Source organism: Protopterus annectens, chromosome 14.part0, assembly GCF_019279795.1.
Source record: "Protopterus annectens isolate FY-2018-M chromosome 14.part0, PAN1.0, whole genome shotgun sequence".
NCBI lineage: Eukaryota > Metazoa > Chordata > Ceratodontiformes > Protopteridae > Protopterus > Protopterus annectens.
Genome location: NC_056748.1, coordinates 134152040 through 134178073, shown reverse-complemented (window position 1 = coordinate 134178073; position 26034 = coordinate 134152040). Strand labels below are relative to the sequence as shown.

The following is a 26034-nucleotide window of genomic DNA, read 5'->3' as shown; positions in this document are numbered from 1 at the left end:
TCCCATGAATACAGGGGTATGACAAACTTTGCTCCTCTCTCACCCCTAATTCCCCAGCCAACTCCCAAGCTAACACATTTAAACAATCATATCAACATCCATTATTCAAGCAAAACTCCTTCTCATTAAAATGAATGACTACAACCTACTAATACAGTTACTCTCAAGCATTACAGTAAGGAAGCAAAAGTGTCACCCTCAACACTAAAAGTACCTTCCCATCACTACAGCTCAAACACCTCTATACATAGAAATACTCCATTTTCTCCCTAAGCCAAGACCAATTACTAACACAACCAGTTCTAGTACATGCTTTTGTATTCTTCCCCCTTCTACTATCTCCGCAACTACTAATGCTCATCACACAACACACCCCTCAACCAAAACCACAAGCTCTAAAATCATTCCATCTATACGAGCATAAAAGACTATCCGTAAAGGCCAGTTCCTCAATCCAACACAACTTACTAGCAAATGCCACCCACAATCTTTCTTCTCCACCAAACTAGAACTCTTTTAAATGTGCTCTTCTTAATGCTAAAAGTATAATAAACAAACTACACCAAATTGCAGCACTTTCTAGCCATTCACTAACTTGCTTTAGTTGCAATCACTTACACAGTTTCCTTCCAGGGTATAACTACCTATTCAATGCCCATCCTGGAACTAGAAGATGAAGGAGTATTATGCTACTACACAAAACTACACTGAACATTTCTGTAAGTTACCCAAGCAAAGTTCTTCACTGATCATGACCTCAAGTAGATTCTCACTAACTATCAAGTCTTCAAATCACCTATATATTATGGTTATCTTCTTACAAGTCCTCACATCACCTATACATTGTGATTATATTCTTACACGTTTCACATCAGCTATATATTGTGGTCACCTTCTTACTACCTCATGCTTTACTTTAAATTTAGGGGACTTTTGCATAGCATCTTTGGGGTTATTCCTCCCAACTAACTCATTAATCCTAAGCGACACTTACCTAAACTTCTTGGGTCATAACAAACATTACTTATTTGAATTCCTAGCCAGCTTGAAAGTACTCCGTGTCATTACCAACCAAATTACCATTCACTCATTGATGTCTTAATGACATCCTACCCAATCAACATTTCCTCTATCACCACTCACCCTTCTACCTTCAATACCCACTGCCCTATAACCTTACACATTCAAAATGTGAAATTAAAATACCCCACACATACACACACATTTATTTAATTCAGAGCAAAATTTCAAGACTACTTTTACAATTCACCACTACAGACTGGAAATCCACATTTTGCCTTACTTTAGTTACCACCATTACCAAATTCTCTAAATGTCTCTCACTTTAAAACATCTATTTCCCTGCAATAGCCAGACACTTCAAGCACAGTAAATCTGAATGTCTCACCAAAGAGCTATAAAGACTAATGCAGTTTTCTGGATGAAGGTTGGCAAAATTAGGAAAAAAAAAACCTCTACTAAAGAACACCACACACCAACTTGATCAATATCACAACACTGGCAATCCACAGGCACAGAGCCAAATACATTAAATTAAAACAATCTTCTTTCCTACATTCTACTAGAACATTATGGCAAAAATGAATGAAATAATCAGGAAGTCTTCTTCTCCTCCTAAGCAACTTAACATCCTTGGACACAACTTGCCAATATGGTAACCTTTCATCTCCTAACTTTCTGAAAGACTTTTCCAACTGCCTTTGCCCCACTCCAAAACCATCCAAACAGAAACTAACTCTTCAAATATATTCCACTTCTCTAAAACCACAGCTAAGCAGATCACCCTACTCCTTGAACAAATCCGACTGGGCTCACTAAAAGGCACTGATAACGTCTTCCATAGTTTATTAGTTAGATAATGACACCCTTAAAATATGATTACAGTCCAAATAACGACAGAATGCAGACAGTGTGAAATGCAGTACTAGAATAATGACAGCTCATCTGACTGACACTTCAGAATGCAGACACAAGTAAGTTTGCTTGTTTGTGCCACACCATTTTTTGGATTAGAGCGAGGGTTAAGTAAGGTGATAGCTTTAGTGCTGTGCATGTGTGTTGGCCAGTACATCAGTAGTGAAATCTGTCTTCTGCAGTGGTACTAGCATTGAACAGATCTTCCTAATGTGGTGGCATTTGGGTTAGGATTAGGGTGAGGGTTAGCATGCCTTGGTAAGGCAGTATAGGGAAGTGAAGTTCCACCACCACCTCCAATTTACTAATACGTGGTATCTCTAATCTTGCACTTTACCTTAGAAAATCCCTTTCCGGAACACTACCACTATTCACACAAACAACATCCTATTGTACAGATATGGTTTTGAGTTTTTTTCAGTTTATTTTGTTTTTTCTTACTTCTAGGAGTTCTTTACTTTGATGTGCTGATATTACGAACTGTCAGTATATATATATATATATATATATATATATATATATATATATTCCCCTCCTAATGTAATTATATAACCTCTGCTCCACTGCCAAAATGACAAGCAATATGGCTTTTGGACTGTCAGGAGTACTCTGACAGTAATTTGGACCCTAAATGAAGACATTAGCTAACATGGACAAACACAATTTAAGTGGGGCTGCTTTCTTTGACCTAACCCAAGCCATACATACAGTAGATCTCTCAATTCAACTAACCCACCTATTAGAAACTGGCATGAACTCAATGGTTATTCAGTGGAATATCTGGGACAAAGGAGAAGGAGAGTACTTATATTAATTGTGGCAGGAGCTCAAACAGACTTAACAGAGGGGAAAAAGAGGACTTCCAAGATGGCTGCACACTGAGTAATAACTTGACTCTAGCTCTCCCATTGTGGAAACAGAAGCTCATCAGAGAAGGCCAGTAGACTTTTGTGTTATGGATAAATTTCAGTAAATGGCTATTAAGTGTACAGCCTGAATTCCAAGAAAAAGGAAATGCAGAACACCTGGAAAAAAATCATCTACAAAAATTGAAGAAGAAATATTGACTGGGGAAAGTTCTGCAGCTGTTTAGCAAAAATGAAATGCAACCTCCAGTAACCTACAGGAAGATACAACACAACTGTATGCAGACCTGGTTAAAATAAATGAAACACAGATGGAGTATATTAACACAAAAAACAACGGACGGAAAAAAATGGAAGAAGCCTTAAACAGATATTCAGATGGGGTGATAAAGCTGCAAAATCAGAGGCTGAAATGAAGAAAAAGCTGGTTGAATATTTGACTGCTCAGGAAGAGAAGTTTCAAAAATTAAAAGAATTACAGAGTGCAGAGCATGCAGGGAAAATTTGAGATTTTCAGCTATACAAGAGAAGCTGAAAGGAACAGAGTGCATTAATTTTATGAAAGCACAAATAAGCAACTGGACTGGTATTCCATAGCAGGAGTTGTTAGTTGAAATGGCACATCATGTGTATGCTCCAAACTGGCTATGAGAAAGCAACTTAGACCTTTAATAGTAAAGATCCAATCTTACCAGCAGGAGTAGTTGATTCTGACAAAACTGTGGCAGGAGGACAAAATACTAAAAGTGGGAGACAGCAGAGTACTTGCGAAGAATGACACTCATTGTAAACCAGGTAGAAGAAGAGGAAATTCAATCCACTATTTACAGAATGTAGAGACACAGTAAAGAGATTCAAACTGCTGCACACAGCTGTCTTCAAAGTACACTTCCCTGGAGGGACAAATCATGTTTTGATGAAGTACATGCTAAGGAGGAAATACAAAAGTTTGCCCAACAAAAAGTGAGCTGTGAAACAGGAGATTCTGCTTCTTGTACTTCTGGTAATAAAGACCACAGACAGACTGTACCTGTGAAACATTTTCCAGTGTTTCAATGGAAAATGTTGGGCAGAAGGAAGGGAGCATGAAAGGTGACCAGAAGAATTGAGAGCACATTAGAAATGAAGCAGAGACAGGATATGGGAGACGAGGATGAACAGTAATAAAACCAGTAACTTAATATAAGACTATAATTATGACAGAACAAGAAAATCGGGAAACACTGGACTTTTTCAGAATTTGTTAGACTTGTGGGGGACTCTAAAGTATATGCCCTACTTCATGTCATTAATGTTTGAAAAAATGCTTTAGGGAGGGGAAGACAGGGGAGGAAGTTAACTAAGTAAAGCAAACATTTTTTTCTTAATAGTACTAGTACTGTGGTGTATGGTTTTCTTTGCATGCTATAAAGTGAAGTTTTCTCAGTTATTTTTTTAAGTGTAATGGCGATTGCAAATAGGTGCTGCAGTTCTTTTTTTTTTCATTTCTTTCTCTCCCTTTCATCTTGTTCAGTTTTAAGAAACGTAGGCACTGCAATGTAAAAAATTGTTTATAAGAGCATGACAAAAGAAAACAAATGTGCTTTTTCTCATTCTTGCATGGAGGGATGACTGGATTAAGGACTTTAGGTTGATTTAGTAACATGTTTTAAGAAAAAGCAAGTAAATGAAAAAAAATACTGAATATCAGGAGACTTTTTTCTATCAAACGAATGTATGCTTAGTAGCAATTCTGTATCTGGCCCTCCTGTCTCCATGGAAACAATCTGATAAAGATGAATTCACTGTCTAATTCCGATGTCTCCATGGAGCAATCTGATAAAGAGAAATTGGTTACAGTCTGGTGGAGAGTGACTGGCTGAGGAAAATAGAAAAGAAAAAGAGTAACTGGCTATGAGATGATCTTCTCTGAAAGCATTCAGGGTTTGTTTTCCAACTGGGAGAGTTATAAAAATAAGACAAAACCAGTTAGCACTTGGTAGAAGCACAGGTTGTACCATGCGTCTTAGCATGGATAACCTTTCTTTTAGGTTAACTCAAGTCTTAGAGTGTGGCTGTCAGTTTGGGACATTTGTTCCTATTAGGAGGGTAAACTTTCAATATTTGATGATGCACATAGTTTTCTGCGTTAGTATTAAACTAATAATTTTTGGGGGTATTGGAGGGTTTGTTTTATTCTCCCCGGGCCTCCGCTGAAAACAGGATCTGTGGAACCTAGTCGGACTTTCCCGGTCAACAAATGTTAAATAAAAAAAAATAAAAAAATTGTTTGAGGGCTTTCAATAAAACAAAATGTTTTGCAAGATGTGACATAGGCTCAAATTCATGTGACAAGAAACCACTATATAAAAGTTCAACCTGCCAAACAGTGTATGCATGTAACACAAAAGCTGGAACTACACATTTAATACAAAAGATGTTCTACATAAAAGGTGGAAATAATAACTTTTTAATACAATGATGTTTTGTGTGATATCTTTAAATGTCAATGGTCTCACAGATAAACACAAAAAAGAAAGAATAGTGAACTGTATTAAAAATGTAGAGTGCAAATAGTTATGTTACAGGAGACACACTTGGAAAGAATGAAGCTTGTGAATTTGATAAAGGTTTTCAGGATGGTTATTCAGCAGAATATATGGGACAAAGGAAAAGACAAGTACTTATATTAATTGCAAGAGGAGCTCCAATAGTGATAGAAGAGGATAAAAAAGATAATGGCAGATTTATAGTGCTAACAAGCTACTGGCAAGGGAGGATGATTACACTGGCATGTATTTATATTCCACGTAAAACTGCTATAATGAGCTTAAGAAAATTCTAGGAGAAATAGTTTTCAGCAATGAATATTACCTACAGGTGGTGACTGGAATTTGATTTGCAGCAGTGAAGATGTATCTTGGGGGGCCAGAAGGGAAAGTATAACAAAAGAGGGTAGATTTTTGATGAAATTTATGAAAATATCTGGAATGGAAGATGTGAATTCAGTAACAGGAGTTCAGAGTGAATTTACTTATCATTCCTCAAGATATAAAAACTGGGCTAGGCTAGACAGAATTTACATTTCACAGGAATATGTGCATTTAATTGAAGGTCTTGATATGTACCCAATAACTATTTTAGAACATGTGCCAATAATAATGAAAATAAAATCAGAGGGTAATGAAATAAAAATGAGACACTGGCACCTTCCCACCTATTGTTGAAAGAAGAATGTAAAGAATGGGTAGTGAAGATTACTCAGGAGCTATTTGAGAGGATAGAAATTACTTCTGAAAATATAGATAGGGAGTGGTGGAGTTTAAAAATAGGGGGAAATGAAAGAAAGGGAGCTATGGTTGAGAAGTAACAAGAATTATTTAGAGGGACAGACAAATGTTAAAGTACTGCAGAATAGAGGTAATTTCATAGGACAACACGAGGATCAACTGCAGAATGATAAGCATAAAATAAATGATTACCTCGATAATATATATATATATATATATATATATATATATATATATATATACATGCATACACACACACACACACACACACACACACACACACACACACACACACACCTACTCAGGCAACAGAAAGGGCTATCGCCAATATTAGGGAGCTGATAACATGGACGGTAACACGAGATCCTGTAGAGGTATTACAAATATTTTGAAAATTATATAAAAGTCTGTATAAAGCACATAAATATGGAAATCAAGAAAAGATAGAAATGGAAATGTTTATAGAAGATTTAAATATACCAAGGGTAGATGTAGATGAGGCTCAATTACTAACAGTTAGGATAGGAAGAGATGTGATAAAAACTGTTTTGTATAACCAATCCATAGGAAAGTCTCCAGGAATAGATGGAATTCCTGTGGAAGTTTGGAAGCTAGGAGGGAAAAAACTAATAAAGATCTTGAAGGTTTTGTTTAACAGTATTTTAAGAGAAAGAGAAGTACCAACTTCCTGGAAGAAAGCAGTGGCAGCTGTAATACCTAAACATGGTAAAGATGCATCAGATCCAGCTTCATACTTTCATCATTTCAATACTAAACCATGACTATAAAGTATTTAAGTCTATAATGGCTAAACGAATGGCAAAAGTAAAGCCAAAATTGATAGATATGAATCAATGTGGTATTGTGGAGGGGAGGCAAACATTAACAGAACACTGATGCTCCAGAGGGAATCAGAATGTAAGAAAATACCATTGATGATGGGTTTTGATGCAGAGAAAGCTTTTGACAGAGTCAGCTGGGATTTAATGAGCAGGGAAATAGAAGCATTTGCAAGTCATGAAATTACAAGGCTGATTAGGAGAATATTTGAGGGATCGGAGGAAAAACTGGAGTGGGTGGTGTCCTCTCCGATAACTTCTGCTTGAGCAGAGGAACCGCGCAGGGGTGTCCTCTTTCCCCTTTGTTATTTGCATTATATTTGGAACCACTGGCAAAGAAAATAAGGGATGCAGAAATTCAAGTATATACTTGGTATGATAGTCAAGAAAAGCTGGCTCTGTTTGCAGATGATATTATTTTATACCTGACAAAACCAGAAAGAAACATTACAGTGTTGTGGAAAATTTTGAGACAGTTTCATATCTTTTTGGGATACAAAATTAATGAAGCTAAAACAAAGGCAATAATGTTAATATTATGTACCCACATATGAACTGGTTCAGCAATATCAAAATGTATGAGGACATGATAAAATGAAATATTTTGGAGTATGCATTAAACATGATTCTGGTGTGCCAACTAAGGATATGTAGGAAGAGACTAAACAAAACATAATACAGAAACTGAGAAAATGGAAGCTTTGTTAAATGGATATGGATAGTAACAGACAAGCAGTTAAATGTTTTTAGTTCCTTTAGTCTTATACACAGGTCAGGTATATTTTTATCAGTCAGACTAGAAGTTGTGAGTAACAATTAATAAAGAGCAGCACTTGATCTGGGAGGGGAAGACAGCAAGAGTCAAGTGGGATAAGCTGATTCTTCCAGCAGAACAGGGCAGATTCGGATTACTCAATTTGAAGGGGTACTTCACAGCTACACAGTTAAGGCTCCTATACATAGCAGAAGCAGAAAACTATAATTCAAAGTGGAAAGAGATGATGATGAAATGGGGGGGGGGGGGAGCTCAGGAATCAAGGTGAAACTGAGATTTTGGATACAGGCCTGCAAGGAAAACAATAACAATCATACAGAATATTTTATCTTTACAGATGAAGATACTCTACAGTAGCAGAAAGTATCCTAAGAACTAAGCCAACACGGGAATGGAGAAAGGATATTCTGCTGATAGAGATGATTGGAATAAGGGATACAGACAACAGGCAAGAGGGAGCTGGAATTTACTGGAGAAAACTGGCAAAGAAGCCAAGGTATTGAGAGCAAATAACTAGAGGGGGACAGATAACAGAATGGGAAGAAACCACAAATTTATTCGGACTGCAGGTTAGAGATTGCTTTCCCTATCAAGGTTTGATACCACAGTATAGGCAAACAGAAAGAAACAGGGGGCCCTAAACAAATGAACAGCACCCAGTGTTTCTTTCCATATCAAGGTTTGATATCAAAGTATAGGCAAGGAGAAAGAAACAAGAGGTCCTAAAGAAAGGACCAGCACTGGTATATTTTTTAATATGTGATGGCCATCTATATGTGTCATCCACATGCTGAACCAGTAATTGAGGACCCTGAATCCTCACCACTGACACTGGAGAGAGGCATGCACTTGGAATACAAATGGATACACACAGTATTTTCAGACGCTGACCTCTCTACATCAAGTACAATTTCCCTTAAGAGCACACAGGGAACACACACAGCCCGGGGTCTGGATGTCTCTATCTGTCTCCCTCCAGAACCCCAATAAGACTCCCCACTAGTACAAGCTGTAAGGTTAGATCTTCAACCAAGTGTCCAAGCCAATTCCTCCAGCACCCTCTCTGTAAACCCTGTGCTTCGTGGCCCTGCCCCAAGTAGCTGACAAACACACTATAAGAGGTTTGAGTTTTCACACACAACTGGGAAAGGCTGGCCCAGACGTACCTGCTGTGTCCCCTTCTGCCCAGAGTATAAGGTAGCTATCACTGCCACCGGACAATTCACAATCAGCTACGCTAAGGCCCTTGACAAATGGTGTCCAATTATACCATGCAATAGTAATACTAATACAAATGGTAGTAGTCAACCAAGATGGCAAGGCCTTCTGGAGTGGCCCACACAGTGTCACCAAATAAATATAAGTACTCTCAAAGGTTAGATACTCTCTACAAGGACCAGCCACAATAACAGTTTTAAACATATTTAATAATAATTAATAAAAGAGCATGAAAATACTGAATATATATTCACAGTAAAAACATAGTTCAAATCACAGGAAACAATGAAAATAACACTGATGGACAGACTCATGCAAATAAAGAAAAACAATATCTAAACTAAGTTTCACTACATTCCTGACTGAATCTAAGAGAATTTTACTATTCCCTAGTTAAGTTACTACCACAAGGCAAGATGCTGTGGGTAAGCAATCTTTCTAGTCAGGCTTCCAAACAGAATACCGAATACTCTGAGATTACTCTTTGTAATATCCAAAATAAAGTTTCCAAGAGGGCTGGCAGAATGATCTCATCTGGTCACCTGACTCTGAGTTCCACAGTACTCCCCTTTGAAGCTGAGACAGGAATTTGTACAGACAGCCACAATACACATCCAAATATTTATGGTAGGTGTTGGGTCTCCCCATTGAGCTAATGCCCAAACCCATCATATCCGGTTCTACTCAGCTCTGTGGGGTGACTTTGAATAATTTTACAGCTCATTTACATTTCCCTTATTTTTCTTAAAGTTACCATCTGCTGTGCCAGTATCCTCTATTAAAACACATACATTTAATTCAACTGCAATGATATATGCACATTTCTCTTCATTTCATTAGGGTGCATTGTTGATGCATTTCAACACAAGCAAAGCTCACAAACACATTTTCAACACAAGCATCTATACAAAACCAGTTTGATATATAAATGACATACAGTTCTAATACATTTGGAACACAAGCATCTTGTATAAATCAGTCTTATTTTCAAAGGACGCATCATTCTTTAAAAAACTCCAGCTGGCTATGCTGGCATTTGCCCATGGCATCACACAGCATATAAAATATTGCATAATAACTATAAGAATCAATCAGAGGAGGATAGAAAGGATTGAGAAGAGAGATTGGATAAGCAATTCAGAAAGAAACAATGGGAGGATATACGTATGTTTCCCAAATATGCAACAGAATCTAGAAAATTTAGCATTTTTCCTTGGAAATGTTTACATAGATATTTTTATACTCCAAGAAGACTCCAGAAAATGTTTCCTCAGTAGACAGTAAATGTTGGAGGTATGACTGGGAATAAAGAGGTAATTGGGACCATATTTTCTGGCCATGCGGTGAGTTGTTGGACTTTAAGTATTCCCTGTGGGATGCACTATCAGAGATTCTGTGTAGGCAGGTTGGTGTGACAAGGGAAATGATTTTTCTGAGTTATGATACAGAATCGGAATTGCCTAGACATGGTAAAGCCTTGCCGTGTCTAATTATAGTGGCTGCCAAAAAAGCTATTACTAGAAAATGGAAATCAAAATCTAAACCAACTATACAAGAAGTAGTGAATATAGTAAGAGTGATAAAACAACTGGAACTGAGATATTTAAAAAAGGGTAGGAGCAAACTACATAGGAAAAAATGGGAATTGTGGGAATAATACATACAGGGTAGGAAATGTGGTTTGAAAGAAGGCAGGACTTAACTAAGCTATGCAATGTTTGACTGAAAATGATTGGATAGATGACACGTGATGCATAATGTTTACAACTGGAAGTATGTTAGTATGGTTTGTGATATAAAATACTTGCAACTAGGATTGTTTCATTGTTTTTTTTTTCATTTATGTAAATCTATGATTGCCTGTATCATAAGTGATGGTTTAATAAAGCTGTTTCTTGTTTAAAATAGGCAAGAATTGAAAAATTTATGTATTGTTACTTAGGTTATATGATACATATGTCAAGTATAATGTTTGTAAACATGAGCATGTTAATATAGTTTGTTAAGTTTGCCTATGTCACAAGTGCTAATTCAATAAAGGTGTTTAAAAATACGAGGGAAAAATATAACAATGGTAGATTTGTAGTACAAAGGGGATACTGTCAAGGGGTGAGGATTATGATGACACGTTTTTATATTCCACCCAAAACTGCTATAAGGAGCTTAAAAATTTTCAAAGAGAAATAATCAGATTTCAGCAGGTAATATTATTTATAGTTGGGGACTGGAATTTGATTTGCAACAGAGAGGATGTATCTGTAGGCCTAGTGGGGAAAATATAGGAAAAGATGGTAGATTTTTTGAAGAAATTTAGGAAAATATATAGTATGGAATGTGATGTGATGTGAATTCAGTAGTAGGAGTTCAGAGAATTTACATATTATTCCCCAAGGTACAAAAACTGGCCTAGGCTAGACAGAAATTATATTTCACTGGAACATGTGCATTTAATTGAAAGTTCTGATACACTTCCAATAACTATTTCAGATCATGTGACAATAATAACTAAAACAAAAATGCATGTTAGTGAAGTGAAAATGAGACACTGGTGTTTCCCCATCTAGCTGTTAAAAAGACGAATTTAAGGAATGGATATAAATTATCTGGTTGTTATTGGGGAAGATGAAAACTTTTTCTGAAAATATAGCTATTGAGTGGGATAAAATTAAAATGGAGTTTAAAAATAGTGTTGAAATAAAAGAAAAAATGATATGGTTAAGAAATGATAATAATTATTTAGAGGGAAGACAAAGGCTAATTTGTAGAATGGAGAATTTTAAAGGAAAAGAAGAGGGGCAACTGCAAAGTGCTAAACAGAAAATAAGGGACTATCTGCATAATATGCATAGCTTTAGAAACATTGCTGTTAAGGAACTGTTTTTAATAATAAATCCAGAACACAAAAACGTTTAGCATAATGGCTCAGGCAACAAAAAGCAGAAAGGATTGTTGCCAAGGTTAGGGAGCTCACAACAAGGAAAATAACCAAAGATTCAATAAAGGCATTAGAAATATTTTGGAATTTTTTTGAAAATCTGTATAAAGCAGAGACATTTGGAAATTAAGAAAAAGTACAGATGGAAGTGTTTAAGGAAGAATTAAATATGCCAAGGTTAGAGGTAGATGAAACAATTGCTAACAGGATAGCAGGAGACGAGATAAAAATGGTGATGCATAACCAATTTACAGGAAAGCCCCCATGAACAGATTCATAGGTTCATAGGTAGGTACTAGGCTATCGGCCCAAGGGCCTACGGTAAGCCTAGCCAGCAAGGTTCCCTGGCTTATGCCACCCAAGAAAGTTATTTTCCTGTGCCACTGTTGAGCAGTGACACAGAAGTGATCCCCGGGGTGTATTTCCTATTTCCCATCCACTCATCAAGATTTTTCTTGAAGAGTGCTAATGAAGAACTTTGCTTGACATAGATGGGTAGCCTGTTCCAGAGTATGGGAAGTCTCTGGGACAGGAATCTATCCCTCCAGCATGTCCTGTTTATTGTAGTGACAAGGTTTAGGCCCCTAGAGCGTGTAGCTCGTAGGGATTGGGATTTCTTTAGGTGTAGCATGTCCAACAGCTCTGGGTTTGACATAGCTTTACATGTTAGGCAGAGATCACCTCGGAGTAGGCGATATGCTATGGAGTAAAGCTGGAGTTTTTTGAGACGGTCAGTGTAGGGCATTTGTTTGAGGCCAGTAATCCTCTTTGTGAGGTACTTCTGTGGCCTTTCCAGCTGCTGTAGATGTCTTGTGAGGTACATCCCAAAAGGGGCATTGTACTCTATAATGGGCCTAATGAGTGTCAAGTAGAGAGGAACAATGACCTCTTTTTTCTTGGATGAGAACCCTTTTATGATGAGGTGTGCCATGTAGAAGGACTTCCTGACTACTGTGGCGATGTGACTATCAAAGGAGAGACTACTGTCTACCTGGGTGCCAAGGTATCTTATCACACATTTGGTATTAAGTAGATTGCTGTCTATGTGGTAGTTCATGGGTACAGAGTTTTTACCAAAGGGGATGACACTGCACTTTTTGGCACTGAGCTTGAGGCCAGGGCTCTGCCACCAGGTATCTGTCTCAGCGAGGTCCTTCTGTAGGATGTCCACATCATTTGGGGACTTGACTATGGCTCATAGTTTGCAGTCATCTGCGAACTTCATTAGCCAGAGGCCTTCTTTGTTAGCCTGTACTTCAGAGAAGTAGATACCAAACAGGAGAGGTCCCAGGACGGAACCCTGTGGTACTCCACTTGTCACTGCTTTGAGGTCAGATTTGGAGTCTGCAACTTTTACATTGTGGGTTCTGTCAGTGAGCCAGTTGGTAACCCATCTTGTGACGTAGGGATTTATACCTAGTTTAGTGAGTTTAGCTATAATTCCAGAATGGGGGATGGTGCTGAAAGCCTTGGCGAGGTCAAGATAGGCTGTGTGAACCACCTTACCCTCATCTACGCTTTGGTGACTGCCTCAAAGAAGTCGATCAGGTTCAGGAGTCATAATCTGCCTTTCACAAACCCGAACTGGGTGGGATCCAGAGTTTGGAGGTTACTAATGTCTTTGTTAATGAGTTCCATGATGATATGTTCCATGGCCTTGCAGATCAGGCTCGTCAGGCAAATAGGTCAATAGTTCCCGGGATCAGTGGTGGCTCCCCATTTGTGGAATGGGATAACTGTTGCTGCGTGCCATTCAGTGGGCACAAAGCCTGATGTGAGGCTATTATTGAACATGGTGCTTAAGTGGGGAGCCAGTTCGTTCTGAACTTCGTGTAAAACGCGGCCTGGGGTGTTGTCCAGTCCCATGGATGCTGTGTTTTTGGCTTTAGAGAGTGCAGCTTTTACCTGCGTAGTTGTGATTACAGGGACTCTGCATTCTGCCTGTATAGATATGGGCCCTTTAGAGGGTGGGGGCGTAATCTGTGGAAGTTTGGAAGCTAGGCCTTACAGAAACAGATGCTTGGTGCTAGAGCCATGGGCTCAAGCTTAATGCCAAGAAATGTACAGTTATCCCCTTTGGGAAAAACCATGCACCCATGAATTACCACACAGGTGGCAGTACACTAAACACCGAAAGTGTGATGAGAGACTTGGGGACACAGGTGGACAGTGGTCTCACCTTCGATAACCACATCGCCACAGCAGTCAGGAAATCCTTCTATGTGGTACACCTCATCACTAAGGGCTGTTCAACCAGAAAAAAGGAGGTCATTGTCTCACTGTACTCATTCCTCATTAGACCCATTACAAAGTACAACGCCCCATTTGGTATGTACCTCACAAAACATCTGCAACAGCTGGAAAGGCCGCAGAAATGCCTCACTAAAAAAATCACAGGCCTAAAGAAGATGCCCTATGCTGACCATCTAAAAAAACTCCAGGTATACTCTCTGGCATACCGTCCACTCAGAGGCGATCTCTGCTTAACATACAAGGCCATGTCAAACCCTGAGCTGTTGGACATGCTTCATTTAAAGAAATCCCAATCCTTCAGAGCCACATGCTCCAGGGATCTAAACCTTGTCATCATAATGAACAAAACATGCTGGAGGGATAGGTTTCTGACCCACAGATTCCCGATACTCTGGAACAGACTGCCCATACATGTCAAGCAGAGCGCCTCCTTGGCCCTCTTCAAAAGGAACCTTGACGATTGGATGGGAGATAGGAAAAGGGTCTAGGGAAGTAAATATTGTGGGAAGAAATATCCAGGGAATTGTTATGGCTAGGCTTGTATTGGCCCTAGGGCTGATAGCCTAGTACCAACCTATGAACCTATCTAGAGGAAATAAGAATGTAAGGAAATACCACTGCTGTTGGTGGGTCTTGATCTAGAGAAAGCATTCAACAGAGTAAGCTGGGATTTTATGAGCAGGGCAATGGAAACATCTGCATCCCCTGCTAAAACTATAAGGTTGATTAGGAAGATATATGAGGGTTCTGAGGCAAAAAAATTTAAGTGTGGTGCTTCCTCTCTGATAAGTTCTGCTTGATCAGAGAAACTAGGCAGGGATCACTCTTTCCCCTTTATTTGCATTAAATTTAGAACCATGGGCTAAGAAAATAAGGGACTTAGAAATTCAAGGATATAACTGGTATGATAGTCAAGAAAAGTCAGCTTTATTTGCAGATAATATTATATCTGAGAAAAACCAGAAAAGGACGTTTCAGTGTTGTGGAACATTCTGAGACCATTTCAAGTCTTTTCAGGATACAAAATTAATGAAAATGAAATAAAGGCAATAGCTGTAAACTATGTACTCACAAATTGGTTCAACAATACTCATATATGTAGGGACATGGACTACAAAGGATTCTGTTATGGCAGCTAAGGATATGTAGAAAGAGACTAAACAAAGGACCATACAAAAATTGAGAAACTGGAAGCTCTGTTTTATGGATACAGATCACAAGATACAAGCAGTGAAAGTTTTTATTCCCTTTTGTTTTATACACAGGTCAGACATATTGTTATCAATCAGAGAAAAAGTTGTGGATAGTAATTAATAAAGAGATGAAGGATTTTATCTGGGAGGGGAAGAGGGTAACAGTCAAGTGGGATAAGTTGACCCTTCCAATAGAACAAGGTAGTTTGGGATTACCTGACTTAAAGGTGTATTTCAGAGCTACACAGTTAAGGCTCATAAATTAACACAAGCAGAAAACTATAATTCAAAGTGGAAATGGATGATGATGAAATGGAGGAAATTCAAGAAACAAAGAGACACTGGAATTTTGGATGCAGATAACCAAACAATATACTGTATTCATAAAGTAGCAAAAAGTATTCTAAGATCTAAGCCAACAGGGGATGGAGAAAGGAGATTCTGCTGATGGGGATGATTGAAATTAGGGGCACACAGAGTAGCCAAGAGGGGGCTGGAATTTACTGGAGAAAACATGCAAAGAAACCAAGTTATTGGGAGCAAAGAAACCAAGTTATTGGGAGCAAATAACTAGAGAGAGAAAGGTAATAGAATGGGAAGAGGCCAAGAGTTAATTTGGACTGCAGGCTAGAGACTGCCTTCTCTATCAAGGACTGATATCAGAGTATAGGCAAACAGAAAGAAATAGGGGAATCCTAAGTGAAAGGCCAGCATTGGTATAGTTTTTAGCAGAATAAAGAACGGAAGCTGCTGTTAAAAAGGGATAGTTAGTCGGGTACACAAAATATTGCATGATTACTACAGGAATCAATCAGAGGAGGTTGGAAAGGATTGGGAAGAGAGATTGTATAAGTAATTCACAAAGAAACTTGCCAATACTCTCATACTACTACAAATCTACCATTATCATCGTTATCCCTCTTTTATCACTATTGGAGCTCCTCAGGTAATTCATATAAGTACTCCCCTTTTCCTTTGCCCCAGACATTCTGCTGAATAACCACCATAAAATCCTCTCCTTATCAAATTCACATGCTTTGTTCTTTCCAAATGTGTCTCCTGTAGCATAGATATTTGCGCTCTGCAGTTTTTAATATAGTTCAGTACTCTCTTTTTTGTACATACCTCTGAATCCATTCATGCTCAAAGATAATATGGAAAGTGTTGCTGTTATAAGAAGTTATTATTCCCACTTGCTATGTATAACAGCTTTTTTAAATAAATGTCTAGTTTCAGCTTTTGTGTTACATGCATACACTTATGTTGGCAGGTTGATCTTTTATACAGTTGTTTCTTGTCAAATCCATTTGAACCGATGTCATATCTTACAAGACTTTTGTTCTAATGAAAACCCTCAAATAAAACAAACAAACAAAAAACACATGCGCGCATACCCATAATACCCCATAACCTATTAACTTAATACAAACACACAAAACTATGCAGATCTTCAGATAATTAAGTCTAACTCTCCTAACAGGAACAACTGTCACAGACTGGCAGCTACACTCACAAGCTTTAATTGACCTATAATGAAGGTTATCCGTACAAAGATGCATGGTACAGTCTGTGCTTCTACCTAGACTAAATGGTATCTGTTTTTGTCTCATTATTCCTCTCCCACATGTAGAAAGTGACATGAATGCTTTCAGAAAGCATTATCTCTTAGCCATTAAAATAACAAAGTATTCTACATTTATTGCCCTCATCAACTTGTCTCCACAGAAACATGAGATCCAGTTACACGGCTGCCTTCAGCTATAAGCTTCTGATGTTGCCCTGTGAACATTTATTTGCTAAAGAAAAACTTCCTTACATTCAGTATTTTCTTATTTATTTGCTTCTCTTAAAATGTGTTGCTAGATCAAGCCAAGGGCCTTAATCCAGTCATTCCCCTATGTAAAAGTAAGAAAAAGCTCATCAACTTTACTTGTATCATGATCTGTGTACTTTACAACCCATCCTTTACCTCAACAATCAAAGATAACAGCATATTATCTTAAACATGCTTTTGTCCCAGTGTTCTTCTCTTTTTGCAAAGCAGTATCTACATTTCTTAAAACTAACCAAGAAGAAAGGAAGAAAAAATGGGGGCACCTGTTTAGTTCATTATCCCTATAACACACAGAAATGAATGAAAATGCTTTACTATATAACATGCAGTATATGTAACATCTGATAAAAATACTGTTAAGAACAAAAACAGTTTTACTTATATTTTTCCTTCCAATTCCCCTCTTCTTCTGTTCTTCCAAACATTAATTACATGAAGTAGGGTATATGCTTTGGAGTCCCTAACAAGTTTAACAAAATCAAAAAAGTTCAGTATTTCCAGTTTTTCTTGTTCAGACATGTTTCACAAATGTGACTGATGCTTTGTACTCCCACATTTATTCATTAATTTCCAAATTGCTGGTTTTCTTCCTGTTCATATCAATCTCCCAGCTCCTATCTCTGGTTCATTTCCAACATACTCCTGGGTTTTCTTCTAGTCAACTTGTGTGCTTTTTCTCCATCTGTTGAGCATTTTCATTTGGAACACTGGAAAAAAGTTTTTTCTGGCAAAGTCTCTCTATGACCTCTATTATCAGAAGAATAAGAAGCAGAATCCTCTACTGTTTGATAGCTCACTTTTTGTTAGACAAACATTTGTCATTTCCTCCTTGGCATACTGCAACAAAAAATGTTCTTCTTCCAGGAAAAACAATATTCTGAAGATAGCTGGATACAGCAGCTTGAATCTCACACCTGCCTCTCAACATTTCCTGACTGCAATAAAGTGACTCCTCTTTGGCATAGTGTAATCATTTTCCACGAACACTCTACTGTCTTCAACTTTTAGTACTTTGTCCTCCTACCACAGTTTTGTCAGAATCAACTCTCTCTGCTGGTAGGATTGCACCTTTACTATTAGAGGTCTCGGCTGCTTTCTCAGGGCCAAGTTTGGAGCATACACACAATGTGCCCTTTTGATTAACAACGCCTAATGTGGAATACCACTCCAGTAACTTATTTGTGCGTTCATAAAATTAATACAGTCTATTTCTTCCAATTTCTCTGGTACAGCAAAAAAATCTCAGGTATTCCCTATGTGTTCTGTCCTCTAATTCTACCATTTCTTGAGATATCTTTCCATGGGCAGCCTCATACTTAGCCAGCCTTTTCTTCATTTTGACCTCTGATTTTTGCAGTTTTATCAGCTCATCTGAATATCTGTTTAAAGCTTATTCCATTTTTCCAGCCCTTTTGTTATTTGAGTTGACATACTACTGTGTTTCATTTATTTTAACCAGCTTCGAGCACATTGGACTTTTTTCCCCTCTAGATTACTGGAAGACTTCGCAGCAAAGCTGGAGCTTGAACTACTTTTTGCTGAACAGCAGCAGGATTCTTCCCAGTCAGTGTTTTGTGGTTGATTTTCTTTCATGTTCTCTAAATTTGTATTTGCTAGCATCCAGGCAGTGGCACTTACTAGCCATCAACCGAATCTTACCCAAAAAGAAAAATTAACTGGCTCACTTTTCTGAGTTTTTGTTTTCTCATTGGGAGAGCTTAAATTAAGATGTTACTCAGTTGTGCAGCCAACTTGGAAGTCCCTCCAAGGCATCATCCATACAATATCCAGAATCAAAGATAAATTCTAAGAGGATATAACAATATGGCCACTATAAAGTATAGATAGTGAGATCCTTCTTCCACCAAAGATTGCACGAGTGTTCAGAAATGATTACTAGCTTCAACTACTGACTAATATCATTGTGTCAGTTCAGAGGGTTTATTGTCTCTCTGCTTATGTGTGATGCCCAGACCTTCATTTCAAGAGATGGGCTACATCTCTCCTCAAAATGGATATTGAGACAACTGCCCCCCCATATACCCATTTTTTAGACAGAGTCACATTAATGGACATTTTAAGCTAATTCTCACTCTGAGAATCATCAATGCTCATAGTCTAAAAAAATAAATACATTAAGAAAAAAAGCTGCCTAGAGGCTAACCTTACCTTTGAGCAGCTCATCTTACTCCTTCTGGCCCAGTGACTAAGGAGATAATGTGTCCACTTCATAAGTCAATCCTTGAAAAGTAGAGTTGGAGAAACACATTTTGGGCATCAAATACCCCCTACCTAGGTTACACTAAACTCCAAAATTACATTCTGTAATATGTTATTGTATCCATTCCATATCCCCTGAAGAACATGAGCCCTTTCCTTATAAAGACACAGCTTTCCATCTAGAAAATGCTCTTCTACTTGGCGACTTAAATTATCCTATCACTGACTTGGAGATTTGTGCCTCAATCAATAATCACTCACAAAAACTACTAGACTTCATAAACTTTAACAGCCTTCAATAATCTACAACAATGCTAACAAGGGAAAAAAGCATAGAATATGTGATCCTGACCAACGTCCCTGCCAGCTAAACTGAGATAAAAAATGCCCCACTCCTTGTCATTCATAATCACACTGTTGTGGTGTTCCTCACATGCACCAAATTTACGTAATAAAAAATTATTCCAGCTTTAAGGCTTTTTCAAATGGCAACTATGATGCTCTTAACAAATACTCTGCATCAATCAGTTAGAACTGTATATTAGCACCTCCTCCCCACAATCTACTGTTTAATAATTCACAGCCCTCTAAAACACTTTAAATACCTGCACCGACAAATTCATCCCTGTGAGGCATAAACATAGTATAAAATTCTGCAATAAACCCAAATGGTAGGGCAAAACCGTAGCTAGGTCATGAGGCACCCTGAGCAGTTCTCCAAACTAATGGCACTCCCTCATATCAGTTATTTTTTACTGTAGTACTAAAAACAAAAAAAGCCTTAAACATCTTTTCGAAACATGAAGACCATGCTGCAGTTGCCACCACACACTGTGCTATTCTGCTAACCAGAAAAGCAATACCAGCATTTATTTATTAAGCTGTAATACTGTCAAGGCTTCATACATGCACTGCCCTTGTGCACCATCAGGACTTTCTGCTCACCCCCCCCCCCAACAACTAGCAGCCCCCCCAGGCACTCGACAACTTCTTTCCACCCTAGCTACAGCTCTGTGGTGGGGTTATAAATTCAACAAATAACTAAATCAAAAGAAAAGAACTTAAAAATCCTTAAAAGCCTTCAAAATGTACCCCATCCAGTTCAAGAAGTCTAAAAGTCATCAACATCTAAAAGAGCTCACTAAAACAATTAAGTAAAGTTTCTTTCAAGGTAAAACTTGCCTACAGAATGATTTACGATAATAAGGTAGTCTCTTCTATAAGCACATGTGACAAATGAAGTCAGGGAAAGAAGAATGTAGTATGTTATATAAAATGGTATCACCGTGCCAGAATCAAGGTAACACACTTAGCATGCAGATTTAGAGCAGGTTTCAGACCACAAAGGTAATCCCCTTCCAATCTTACATGGTGCAATACAATCCAACCTGAAATTACATGTGAAATAGTCCCCTTTGCCCTTGGTGAGGTCATACATATCTGTTTCATGGAACGAGATGAGATGCAAGAAAGCTTAACTTATGTAATCATAAATATCTGAAGTGTGCCACCTTATGCACATTCTTAGTACAGCATCGACTGACATCAGAAGCAGGTTACTGTGGGCTTCAGCTACACAAAGTCTTTTCACAAACCACAATAATTACAGACTGATCAGCCTCACAAGCAAACTATGCAAACTGATGGACAGCTTCATCACAGTACATATTCAAATAAGGGAGACATCATTCTCCATCATCTACCCCATTACAATTTTGTCAAAAGCAGGTCTTGTATGCTTAACCTAAAATAGTTTGACTAATGTGCGACTACTACCCTGGATGAAGGTTTATCTCTCCATGCAGTTTACTTTAGTTTGGCTAATGTGTTTGACACTATACCTCATGAAGAAACTGTACATAAACACAGATATTTGAAGATAAATGTAGCCATGGGGTACAGTGCAAAAACACAGTTATGCTCACTATCATTCTGTCACTAGTGGAGTCCCTTGAGGCTCTATCTGTGCGTCACTGTTTTTTGGCAGCTTCTTCTCAAATGTCAAACATGACTCCAATGTCTGGTTCACCAAATATGGTGATAATAACTGTACACTTGGCAACAGTGCCTTATCCCTGCTCACACCATCTCCACTGAAACAGCAGTTAACATTACATACATAGGTACAGTAGACATGATATTGCCCTCAGTGTTAACATCTGTGGCATTCCAGCACTTGGCAACTCCCCCCACCATCTTTATACTCTATTGATGGGTAACAGCTAAAAGTTGGCAAAACAGTCTATTGTGGCCCTCATTCAGTCACTGCTGCTGCTGATGGCCTTACATTTAATACCCATATAACACTACTTTCTGTATTCCTGGGATATACAGATTCAAACGACCCATTACTATTTACATTTGTTTACTATGCCTCTAGTGACCTGAACCCCAAAGCCCACTCAGGCTCAATAAAAGTCAGTATTTGTGAAATGTTACTATTTCATATCCAGAAGAACTCCTTGTTTATGGAATAAATTATCTGTCCCAATTAAACTTTGCCATCAACGGATAACCTTTGTGAAGGAAATGGATGACTATTAGGAGGGGGAACCTGCAGGTTTCAGTATGGGATGCAGTGCATTACGCTTTTCTATGGCCAATAATCCATGAGCTTGTTCACCAGCCTGGTGAATCTATATACAGTGACATTTGGTCCAACAAAGAAAGGGACGAATGACTAAAATAATTAAAATGAAAATATGGAAACCCAAATGAGGAAACTTCAATTTAACTGTACAACTACACAGCACAAGCACAACTAACTACAATACTATCACATACATATTTAAATACAACACTTCCACAGAGAAAAGAAAGCAAACATGTTGCCACTAATAATGTAAATATAAACATAAAGGCACAGGTGAAAATGAAGCACAAGTCATTGCCATTTCTAAATATTTTCTTTACACGGTACTTAGTCTCTTCTGACAGCAAGAAAGAGGGATTGTGAGAGAGACCAGAGAGGACTTCAAGAGCCACAGACTCTCCCATAAGAAAGGTCACGGAGTTCAGTTCCACTGGAAAGAAAACAATCCTTCTCCATGTTTAAGTCGCAGAGTGGGAGCTCAATCATCTTAGGTGCAGCCTGGCCTCCTGATCTATTAATTTTCTTCTCCCCTTTTCAACTCCTGCCTGAGATCACACATTCTTCATATTCCTTCATGGCCTGCCTTGGAGTGAAAGAATATTTCATTGATCCATACTAAACTTTCGGCTTTCAAAAATATCATTTACTTGCAGGATGAACAGAAAGGTATACATTAAGCTGATTAACATGGCAAGCAGAATTAATCTACTCTCTGGGTTTTCAAAGTTGAAGTTCTAACACAGAAAAGCAATAGGTAAGTATCACCTTAGGAAGAAGAAGAATTAGGCATATTCTGTGGAAATCAATACAGGTCCATCTGCTATTCAGGTAAAGATTGGGATTTAAATAAACTGGAGCATGTAATTTATAAACTGGCCAGGGTAATTAAAACAGGTGGAGACACAAAACCTGTACTCAAAGAAAGGGATCACAGCAACACAAAGGAAAGAAGGCAATTTAGGTCACACTTGACAAGTGGAATGACAAGACATTTTGCCCAGTGGTTGTACACAGCACCCCACCTTAGGACAATCTTTAGGATGGCTGAGTTAGTTGAGGCACTGGTGATGGGAAATATTAGTTGACACTAAAGTGTCATAATTAGGACACCTACAAGGAGTGGGCTTCAGATGGGTAACACTGTTGCTTACTAAAATTCTAAAAGACATGGGGACAGAGTTTATGGTGCTTCAGGTGGTTAGACAGATTGAGGTAGAGCCAACATCATCTGAGTCAGATAACGGTGATGCTGACAAGGAGTAAGTACAGTTTACTACTAAGGTAGTGGTAAAATCTTAGAGGGAATTCTGCTTGACTGGACTCATTTATCAGGCATGCTGACTGCATATGTTAAAAGACTTGAAGCTTTTGAGGTTGTGGATACAGATCTTCACAATCTATATAAAACAAATAGTGCATGAGATAAGTGACAAAGCAATAGAGAGATCTGAGCTCTTGCTGACCAGCAGTTACTATATTTGGAAGATAATGCAAGAGGGAAGAATCTAAGACTGAAACATATACATGAGGACGGCAAAGGACCACACTGCTTAGATTTTCCTATTAACAAATTTGGCATTCCTGAAACATTTGAGTAGTTTAAGTTTTCCAAGTCCATGATTTTTCTAATAAGGAATAACTATCATTGCCAAGATAAATGCTTTTAAAATAACTGGAAGTCTGTGGGGCCCAAAACCTAAAACCGAACGAATTCACAATTGTAAGGTAACGCCAAACAAATCTTTCCAAGTGCTTTGGATAACCATTGCAACAGACCAGAAAGGTCTGGTGACTTTGGCCTACTTTGAATTAGAATTTAGCCAGATATTTGAATCAGTATCACATGACAATTCACTGAATAAATAGGTATGAAGTGGGTTCTAAAGACACAGCATGGGTAAAGCAATTCTAGAAAGTAGGATATATTATACCTAAATAAAGTTCTCTTAGCTGAAAAGACAATTAGGTGGGTGTCACAGGGGTCAGTATTCTTTGGCAGATGGCCATAGTTCTACACTTTTCCCCTCTGTTGAGTGTGGTTCCCAAATTCTCAACAAATGCCACTTGAGCTGCAAGTCTTAGCTCCATCCCATGGTAATACTGCTAAAAGGCACTTACCCCCATCCTTCCATGGTTAGGTCTTGCAATACCAGGAACCACTACTCAAACCACTTTGCTGGGGCTGCAGTGAGGATACTACCTCATGCCACAGGGGCAGGAAACCATAGCAGAATACTGTGAAACATTTTCTCTGAATGCTGCAATGGATCTACTTCAGTTTATTTTACAAGGAGATCCTATTTTTAAATGTTACATGACACTGCCATACAATATAAAAATACGGTGTATGCGCTTCATTAATGTACATCACTCTCCAGTCCTCTTTAATGCTTGACGCTAATGTTCTTGGAAAAGAAACTCAGTGCAAATTCAATCCAGCTTTCAGTGTAGAAATTTAGCAAAAAAAAAATCTAACAGTTCATATCTGGCAGCTTGTAACAGTGTTATGTATACTGCTGCTGCAAGACAAAAAAACATACGTACTACAGATCAATAAGTCAGAGTAACCAAGCTCTTTTTTCAACAGTGAGAGTTTTCCTTTGTAAATTAGAGACAGATGCATTATCTTATATATCCAAGTTAAATATGTTATGCAGTCCTTTTATTTTTGGCTTTTTTTTTTACTTACCCGTTCTCGAGCTCGCTGAATCTTCTCTCTATCATGGCTAAGGTTCTCCAGGATCTCCTGACCTACTTGCTCTGCAAACAAAAACAAAACATTTTACTGTAAACTCCCCAGGAATTTGCAGTCCGTAGAATTTCTGGTTATACCTTTGACATGACTTGGTTTCTGGTAATATAATTTAATGACGAGAGGCGTACTTCTGATTTCTATAACAGATCACTCCTTTACTATGATTTACCAGTACAGTAAACCTGTCAGACACAATCTTTCTTTATGCAGCTGTCATTGGTAACCTAACTGCAGTTATCTTTAATGGATTCCATGTGGAAAGCAAATACTGTTTTAACAATTCTGTACAAATTACAAAAGATGAATGAAAAAAGGAAATAAATACTTCACTGAATGACTATAGCTTTGCTTCATTTGTGGTTTAACTACAAGCCCAGATGACATAAATGATATTTAAAAGTAGTGCAAGCAGTACAGCTTCAGACCAGTGAAGGGCAGATCGGGAAGCTAAACTTTTTAAAGAAACGTATAAGTAGCACTGATACTAACATTTATGGAACCTGCCCGGTAATCAGCATTTGACACTGCCTCAAGCTGTTGGCAAGTAATACAGAGAACAATTAGCGCAAAAATGTTTGGCTGGAAACTTGAAAACGTGCATACAAATAAACAGGACAAAGAAAGAGAAGTTCAAGAGGTCATCATTTTTTTGATTTACTGACCTAGCAGCTTGGCTGTGTTTCAACCAAATAATCAACTTCTTTTTTTTAAGACTTTGACCGGTCCCCTGGCCATTAATTCTCCCCAACATTCTAAATCACTGCAGGTCCTTGGCAAGGTGATGGTCTTATGACTCATTCATTCCCTGCATTTCAGCTCATTGTCTTCCCCAATTAGGATGAAGGTTGGGCCCTTGCCGTCGCTGGGGTGAGAGTTTAACAGCCCATTCATTCACTGGGCTAGGTCCACCAGTCCTCTCACTCTTAAGTGGCGACAGCCAGGTGGTAGGGAGTGGGTCAATCAGAGGGTCAGTGTAGCAGCCTAACCTCAGCCCTTGCAGTGGCACAACCATCCTCACAAATACTGGCTTCTCAGGGAAATGCGAACATGCTCTACATGTCTGGCAATACACAGCATCAGCATCATAAGGTTCTAGATGCCTGCAGTACATCTGCTCTCAAGTATCTGTCTCTAACGCAGTGGGCTAGTGCCACCTCCGTTCCCCAATCGCTCAAACCCATCCTCACTTGCCCAGCCCTCCATAGCCTATGTCAGTGACTGAACACATCTCAAGTGGGTGGCACAGTGGTGCAGCGGTTAAGGTTGTCACCTCATAGCAAGAGGTTCCCAGGTTCAATTCTCAGCTGGGGTGCCTTGTGTGAGGCATCTGCATGTCCTCCCCGCATTCA

General features: G+C 38.4%; 1 protein-coding gene across 2 annotated transcripts in view; it reads right to left on the bottom strand.

Annotated features, from left to right (window-relative positions):
- Window positions 1-26034, bottom strand: part of VTI1A (vesicle transport through interaction with t-SNAREs 1A) — a 3369915-nt gene that overhangs the window by 1277155 nt on the left and 2066726 nt on the right. For both annotated transcript variants that reach the window (XM_044055852.1, XM_044055853.1), the window contains one exon: window positions 24620-24690. In XM_044055852.1, the coding sequence (XP_043911787.1) occupies window positions 24620-24690 (71 nt within the window). The remainder of the gene's footprint in view (window positions 1-24619; window positions 24691-26034) is intronic.